This window comes from Magnolia sinica, chromosome 18 (genome assembly GCF_029962835.1).
Source record: "Magnolia sinica isolate HGM2019 chromosome 18, MsV1, whole genome shotgun sequence".
NCBI classification, from domain to species: Eukaryota; Viridiplantae; Streptophyta; class Magnoliopsida; order Magnoliales; family Magnoliaceae; genus Magnolia; species Magnolia sinica.
The window spans coordinates 51,940,507-51,949,642 of NC_080590.1; the positions used below are offsets into that span (position 1 = coordinate 51,940,507).

The window sequence follows — 9,136 nt, forward strand, 5'->3', positions numbered from 1 at the left end:
GTTCTTTTTTTGTTCCATATATGTCCCTCTCAAAACATAAAATAAGTGTACCAAAAAAGATCGAATCAAGAGCAACCTCAACTTCTTCAGATATCAGATTTTCAAGGTATGTCGCCTCCTCATTTGACAATTGAGGAAATTCCAAATTATCTAGCCATGGCCTCTTGCACTGCTCGTAGGATAATAGTTTCTTGTAGAAATGAACTAAGTCGCAAATCTCCCCCTTTTCCGATGTCCTTTTCCCCTCCACTACCAAGATGCTATTTTTTTTTTTTTGCCCCGAGCCCTTGCATTAGCTATGCCATGAAAGAAATGGGTGTTCTTATCACCTTCTTTAAACCACAATGCTCTCGATTTTTGCCTCCACCTGATTTCCTTTTCTTTGATATGGTTAGAATATTTCAAGGCTAAGGAAGCTCTCTTTTCACGCTCTTCAGCCATGACATGCCTCCTCTTTAACATCTAACTCATTAATCTCTTTCAATAATATGTAGAGCTCTACCTCCCGAGACCCGAGAACTTCTTTCTTTCAAATTTTTATCTTTTCTACTGGCAATTTAAGCTTTCGACTTAATCTAAATCCGGTAAAACTTTCGAACACAAAAGAAGACCACCAATCAATTACCAATTGCTCAAACCCATCAATGATCAATCTCCATCCAGGCTAGCTCAAACTTGAAAGTTTTTGGATGCAATCCTCCACCACCTTTAGCAATATCGGACAATGGTCATAAATAGGTCTCGGCAAGCCCCATTGACATGCAAGAAGGAATTTCTCGATTCGGTCTGCAGACACTAAAAATCTATCCAATAGCAGAAAAATAGCTTACTCTCATCGTTTGACCACGCATGCTTACCTACCCCAGTGGAAGATCCAACAAATCATATAAATCCACCCAATCTAGGAAGTCTTTCATATTGTGAAGAATAAAGAAACACATTGCCCATGTCCAAGAGAGTGGACAAGGGGACATGGGCAATGGATCAACATACCACATGCTCAAAAAAGTGTTGTCCCTCTTACAAAGTGGGGGGTGCATGGAGTTCCATAGAGGACACAAAAACCATCACTATCGTACATTTGCAGTTACATAGGGGGGTCGGACTGTAGAATTGGCGGGCACCATGAGGTGGGACCATATCTCAAAAAGAAAAGTGATTGAACTATGACAATCATTCAATCAGTAGCCACAAAAGGAAAGGTTAACTCAAAAAAGTGTATAAGTCCACATTCAATGGGCAAACTCACAGCAATCAGGTGGTCAGAGTTAACCAATTATTAGGACTACTCAGCTGTAGCCCATAACCTGGATGCCACCAAAGCAACACTCCCAATCATCATATACATTTCGCCACATGGTGAGGAAGGCAGTACTTACATAGGACGATGAAGCTTGAATCATACAAGCATTTGTCTCTCTAGTGCTGCATATAAAAATGGGAGTCGGGCATCCTCTGAGTTAGGCTCAAGCCAGGATACGAGCATGTTCCTAAACGAATAATCAGGCCACTAGTGAATTCTGAAAATTTGGCCAGTCTGACAAGCAGATTCTTCACAGAATTCGTGATTCAATTATGATTTGCTGATTCTTTTCAGAACCCAGATGAATCTCTAGTGAGTTTACGGAAGACTGAAACAATTAAGTCAATCTAACCAATAAAATTAAATAATAAAAAACCTATTTTGCTTTCCAGTAAAACGTGGGGTAACCATGGCCCAAGCCATTTTATTTTTCTACTTTCCATATTTTCTCGTTAAAAATTTTCCATTTTCTGGTTCATTGTTTTGTTTGTGACTTGGCTGAGTCATCAGTTTTAATTGAAATTCAGCTGAATCAAACCAGGAAGACTTCAGAACAATTTTCGAGCCAGTATCGATCATATTGGCTGCACTACAAACTCAACAAAATAAGAAAAAGACTTGGGCATCTGGCCATACCTCTGAACCTTCCTTTATGCAGTCCTCATACTGCATTGTTTTCAAGTAGCATGACATTAAATTAAGAGAACAAGCCAATTGGAGTGCTCTTCCTTTGGCGACGGGCACACTCTTTAGGTTGTTCTTCGCCTACAGATGTGAGAAAAATATACTTAGAAGGAATGGAACCTAGAACAAAAATATACATTCCTATATATAGATTCAGTTTGCACCATATTATGGTGCGAATGAATTCTTTTTAGACATGTCAGCAGTCCAAAGCATCAATCTGGCATCCACATCCTTCCAGCACACTCCTCATTGGCAATCACAACAAAAGCATGGCACTTGTATCACTTTCTTGACTGATCTCTTTAATATAACCATCCATTCAACAAAGTGTGCCAATTGGATCCTTTATCCTAACTTTCCTGAATGATGGCCCTTTCTGTGATAATTTTCCCTTTTCTAAGCCACCAATTAGACAGCTTAGATACTAAGATCAAACATATTCTTTAGAGAAGAGCAACCAAAGATGGGGTGAACACACAGATAGTACAATCAGTTTATATCTACCTGCCCATTTGGTGCAACCCACACTTCATGGGTTAAACATGAAAAACCCACACAGAACAGAGGATCATATCCATCCAATCAAAATCGCAAAACATGGATGACCCAGATTATTTACAGCAGGAAATAAAAATAAAAATCATCAACATGAACCTTCCATTTAGAAGACACTTCTTTGATTGCAAATGGTTCCTCAAAATCACTTTGGTCAGATGATCCTAAGCATCCCAACCATGGTTTGGAAACGGAGGGTTATAATAAACAGCAAAAATTCTAAGTGATAGGATCATCTGATCAATGAGATTCTCTTGTAGTGGCCCATGAGAGTGAAACGGACCAAATAGACGAATGAGAATGATTGATTGGACTGTCCACATGTCCAAATGCAACTCACAGCAGTAGAGTGGTAAGAGAGAACCAAAGCATTTCTCATAGAGAGAGAGAGAGAGAGAGAGAGAGAGAGAGAGAGACATACATGCAGATATTTCAGTGCTGCATCACTATACTTTCCTTGGCCATGAAGATCATTACCCTGACAAGATGGAAAAAATTCATCAACCCACTTGCTAGTTGCTATCAGGCATATTTGCCAATAGTGCCAAAGTAAAAGCAGGAATTTTGTAAGTATTTAGTACAGGATTTAGTTTTTTTACAGATAGAAGAATTTCAAGAACTCTGCTAAAATTATATCAGCAGTCAAGAAAATCTAACAAGTGCAAGAGAGACATGACATGGATACACATCCAAGCATGTATGCACAGTCTATGAGCTAAAGGCATGTGGCAATATGAATTGAGAGAGGTGGGAAAAAAAAAAAACATGTGAAATGATAATTGGGGCACATTTGGACACACCCTCCGAAGGGGCATTTGATGCCTAAACACGGTTTTGATCCAAACAGATTTGATGTTGCCCGTTTGGATGCACTTTGCAATACCCCATATCTCATCTCCTGCTCGACAAAATAGGGGCTAAAATGCTAACTCAGCAACAATCCTAGTAGACCACAAAAGCAGGTTTGAAACACCCTTTTCAAGGAGTGCGTCCAAATGGGCCCTTAGTGAGGCAGCGAAAGAACACAAGAACGTTACCATGAAATTCTATAATGTTTAGGGGTGCTCATGGATCCACTATCTAATTCCATAGCAACTATCATCTATAAAGTGGAAAGTGCCACAATAAAATTTCCTTAACATATTATAGTGGCTCTGGGCTCTAAATTGCCATTATCCACTTTCAGGTAGCACTAATACAAAACATAGCAGCACTTCTAGGCTTCCTCATTACAAATGCCAAGGGAAATCATTAACCTTTTGTCATTTCCTCCTGATTAAACTGAATGTTCGGAATTCAATTCAATTGTGCATCCAAATGCAGCCTAACACATGTATTCATCATTTTGTTTCGAAGAAGCATTTTGCATTTTATTTAAATATCCGATGTCCATGACATCATGCTAAAGAGACACGCTTACTATGATCCTGTTGCCTCATGAAGGCCCATGAAGTCACACCAACACCTCTATTTCGCATGTGGAACTTGTGCACGGTGATCAGGACTATCAGAACTTAAAGACATTATGAAGTTTCTGATGGATGAGACAAAAGCGCTAGGGTACTAGGAGATGTATAGGAATGTTTTCTTCATTTTTTAGGAACCCCGGCCAATCTTGTTTTGGTCAAGAGCTTCAAAGAAAGAAAAATGCATGCACCAACATGACGAAAGCAAGCTATTGGACGACAAGCCAAAGGCATAAACTACGAGCCCAAGCAACTGTTTTCTGTTCAAGAAAGCAGAGAAATCGACAAACACCTTCTAGTGCATTCCCATGAGCCTAGGTCTATTTGGTGGTATTTCTTGTGCCTATTTGGTATAAGTTGGACATTTCCACAATCCATGGATGATATGTTCCATAGTTGCAGATGTGGTTATTAATAAAGGGGGAGATTTTTGGGGAAGGTGGCTCCTCATGCAATTATTTAGTGCATTTAGAAGGAAAGGAATAGTCGCAACTTCAAAATGATAAAGAAGCATTGCTTGGTGGCAATGGGCCAGGTTGGGGCTAGGCCTCGAGCACAGCTCGAGAATAAAGACCCAAGGCCCAAGCCCGAAAAATTGTTGGGGCCAGACCCGGCCCAAAAAATTATAAAATCAGGCCATTCATGCGAGGCCAAGCTAGTAGGTTCAAGACCAGGCCAAAAAATGATAAAATCAGGCCATCCATGTGAGGCTAAGCTATTAGGTTCAAGCCGAGCCCAAGGCCGGGTCAGGCTCGTCAGGTCACGCAGGCTACCCAGACCATTGCCACCTTAAGAAGCATTGAATTTGATGGGGAAGATCACCAATAAATCAAGGCTTCTTAATCAATAGGGCATTAGTTAAGAAGGATTTATTGACAAGTCTGCTAAGGAAAGGTGGAGGGACTGATATACAATGATCAGTAGCTGCCTGCATACCTCCAGCAGAAATGAAATTTAGAAATACCCATTAGTAGGAATCTGGAAGCTTTATTGTTGATGACTCAATTGAAAATCTGCGGCCCATGTATGTGGGAGGTGGGATTAGGGATTCTGATGGGCTTTAATCCAGAAACCTTCTCCAACGTGGTTGGAATGCAAATCGAGGAAGCTGATCGGGTGGGGTAAGAAGGAGATTCAGAACCATGAAAACTCGCATTTATTTTTTTATGAAATTCATGGTATAGCCTCATCATCATCATCTAAGTCTTATCTCAACTAAGTGTGGTTGACCATCATCATCTAAGTCTTATCTCAACTAAGTGTGGTTGACCACACATCCAGTTCCACCATTCCTCTCTACCTATGACCATATCCTCAATTAAATCATAGGTCATAAAATCATGCTTACTACCTCCATTCACATCCTTTTGAGCCTTCTCTTGCCCTTTTAGACCATTATTCAACTTGAACCAACTCGTAACTCCTCAGTTCTTGGTCTCCATTGCAAATGTGTCTAACTCCTAAGTTCCCTCAAATGCATTCATTTCTAATTATATCATTCCTCATCTTGGAATGCATTCATTTCTAATTCCATACTTCCTCATCTTGCCACTCATCAATCTCAACATCCTCATTCCAGCTACGAACAGGTTGTTCCTTAACTGCCCAACATTTTGTCCCAAGCATGACTAATCTATGATATAGCCTCATAGTGAAATATTTCTTTTAATCCTGTTCACATAGAGGCAAGGTATTCCGTAATGGTAACGGTGGCCGTAACAGCCACCACCGTTACCTTTATGATACGAGTCATAACGGTTGTTACGACTCCCATAACAGACGTTACAGCTCCCATAATGGCCGTTATGGTCTATTTTTTTAATTAAAAGAAAAAAAATCCACAAAACCTATATCTACCCCATAACATTGAAAAAAAAAATTCAAAAAACCTGTATATGCCCCATAACAGACCATTACGGGGCTGTTATGGCTTTTACAAGGGGCCTAACTGGTTGTTAATGGCGGTTACAGGTCATTTTTTGCATAACAGTTGTTACGGCCGTTACGACCCCATAACGCGTAACTGTTGCCACTTTTAACTTTATATAACGGCCTTTATGGCCTCGTAACGGCTTTTACGGCACACCATGCATAGAGGTCACTACGATGATGGATGCACTCGCAAAACAGGGAGTGGGGAGAATGTCTTACTATTTCTAATAAAATTAAAGTTTTGTTACATGTTAAAAACATAGGGGGAAAAAAAAGGCACAAACTTTAAAAGAATTCATCGTAGATGCTAGGATCTGAGCAAGAAATAATCGAATAGCATAAAAAGGCATCAAGAAAAACTCAATATCCCAAAGCAGACCTAAGGAAACTCCTTTGTCTCTATGCAATGAAAAATTAAAAATAATAACCAAACCTCTTTCTTGAGCATCTGAGCTGCGTTAAATTCATAAGAGGCTTGGGCATCTGCATGGGCACGCATAGCTGCAATCTCTTCAGGTGTGGCTTTGGCCATCTTTTCAGTAATCTCAGCCATATCCTCAGGCCGTGCATTCTTTAGCTGTTCTGCTGCATTTCTCATGTCTTCAGGCCTCATGTTCTTCATGCTCTCTGTGGCTAATCTTATCAGCTCAGGATTGGACATCATCTGTAAAATGCAGCCAACTGATATATCAGGTATGACTGAAAACAAACATAAGACTATGGTGATGTCAGTGGAAAAACTGTCACTTTCACCGCTAGTTAGAAAAGAACAATTGCAGGAGCATTTTCTTTGTCAAACAAGAGACAAACAGAACATTACTGCAATGAATTGTCACCTACAATGCATTACATGTGAACTTGGGACCAACAAGTTACACCTGCATAACATCCAAGACATGCAAAAGGATGTCTCACCATGAAGATCACCTGATGCAAAAATCAAATTGGTCCACTCACCAGGCAGGCTATTGTGTGGGAAAACCATGGAAGGTTTAAATCCCATCGACAGTCTAATTTGACATATACATATGGCAGATATCAAATTCAAACCAAAGAAATTGCATGATCTCTTTCCTGAATTCAACCTATAAACAGAAAGAATTCAGGGTCATATATTCACTTCATGCACACCAACAATTATTTCATTATCAGATTTCGGAACTTTCAAAACTTCAAAACAACAACATGATCTCATCATGTTTGATCCCATACAAGCTAAACGAAACAACAACAAAGACCAAACCAAGTTCACCATATTGTATTTATACAAAAGAAAAGGAAAAAAAAAATCAGAAATCAAATGTTTATCGGTCTAATGTTCAACTTCAAACAAAACTAAATCAAATAAAAACTGAAAAACCCATGATTCCAATAACAGACCCAAACCTAAAGAATAAATAAATAAACCACGAGCTCTGACACATTCGATCTCAAACCTTTTCTTGGTCTACAACTTCAATTCCGCAAACAAAATCAAACACATGAAAGAATAAATCCACAATTTCGGCATTAAATTCAATTCAAAAGCTTACAAAATAATATATATATATATATATATATATATATATATATATATATATATATATATATATATATATTTTTAAAAAAATGATCTCTATCACAGGTTCAACCCAAAAACCAAACCCTTTTCTGGGTTTTCATCTTCATTTCAATGCAATCGAAAATCAAACACAAAAGGAACAAAATCCTATGATTTCCACATCAAATTCACTTCATACATGGAGACGTGTAAATAATAAAAGCCCATGATTCCCACCAAATATCCAATCTAAAATCCAAACCCTTTCTGAGTTTTCATCTTCATTTCCATGCAAATCAAAATCAAACACAAAAGGAACAAAAAACCCATCACTCCTGCATCGAATTCGATCCAAACCTAAAAACGTAAAAATCCATCATTTCTTCAATTTAAAATCCGAGCCCTTTCTGGGTTTTTATCTTCATCTCCATAAAAACCAAAATCAAACACAAAAGAAACAAACCCCAAGATCTCCAGATCAAATTCACAATTTTTTAAAACCCCAAAAAATCAAAACCAAAAAGAAAAGAGAAAATAACCTGCTGTTGAAGCTTGGCCAAATCGCTTGGAGAGATCTTACTCATCTGTTCCTGCGCTAACCTTATCATCTCCGGATCCATCATCATGTTGTTATGCATTCTCTCACAAATCGAAGCAGAGACCGATCTTTCAAAAGATGGAAATTTTCAGCAAATTCTAAAGAAAGAATCAAAAGAGAGAGACGAAAAGAGTCTTCCAAAAGTGAAAGATTGGAGGAGGAAGAAGAAAGAATCGCAGTATATATACCGAATTTTGGTATATGTTCGTTTTTTTGGGCGGCCACCCACCAAAGGAGAACTGTATTTGGAATTGAGAAAGGACCCGGAAGGTTGCGAAAATCCGTAAACAGGAATTTCCCTCGTTTATCGGCACACGTGCTAATATGGCACACGTGTCAAACATCAAGGCCATTGGACACGTAGGGTACGATATTAGACGATGTGGTATAAAAATAATGCCTGTCCCACGTCATCAGCCCACAGATGAAGTTCAATGCTAAAGCCTTTCGTGGGTAGCTCCTGCGCAAGGATGCTGGGTGGGGCCCACCGAGATGTTTCTGTGAAATTCACCCCGTTCATCCGTTTTTAGAGCTCACTTTAGGACGTGTGGAAAAAAATAGGTGTATCAAACACTAAATTTGGCCACACGAGAGGGAAATTTGGGGAAATAAATTCTCACCGTTGAAACCTTCTTGGACTCCACCGTGATGTTTATATACTATCCAAATCGTTTATAAGGTCATTCCAAATGGTATGAACTGAAAAACACCAAAAATATAACCTGATACGGAACTTTTATGAATACTTCAATGGTTCTCACGAAATGCCCACGGTTTCCTCTCGTTTGAGTCACTTGAGTGTTGGATACACCTATTGTTTGGTCGCACGCTTAAAATGAGCTCTGAAAACGGATGAACGGAGTGGATTTCACATAAACATCTCGGTGGGCCCCGCCCAGCATCCTTGCGCAGGAAGCTTTCCAGGAAATCCGCGTCCGGAGTTTAATATGCAGTATCGAAATCGGATTGCGTACTGACTTACTCAGTATGCTCTTATCGTACTGAGTAAACTTGGTTGGGCCCACCGTTAATGTATTTGTCTTATCCACTCCGTC

General features: G+C 39.3%; 1 protein-coding gene across 2 annotated transcripts in view; it reads right to left on the bottom strand.

The window, feature by feature from the left end:
* The window catches only part of LOC131234016 (outer envelope protein 61), a 31,701-nt gene extending 23,277 nt beyond the window's left edge, over positions 1–8,424 (bottom strand). Inside the window, exons 1-5 of one of the 2 annotated variants that reach the window (XM_058230971.1) lie at positions 8,270–8,424; positions 8,023–8,149; positions 6,377–6,607; positions 2,967–3,023; positions 1,940–2,068 (exon numbers count right to left, since the gene is read on the bottom strand). In XM_058230971.1, the coding sequence (XP_058086954.1) occupies positions 1,940–2,068; positions 2,967–3,023; positions 6,377–6,607; positions 8,023–8,121 (516 nt within the window). In that variant the 5' untranslated portion in view covers positions 8,122–8,149; positions 8,270–8,424. The other variant, XM_058230972.1, reaches the window with a different exon arrangement.
* Between the last annotated feature and the right edge of the window lie 712 nt (positions 8,425–9,136).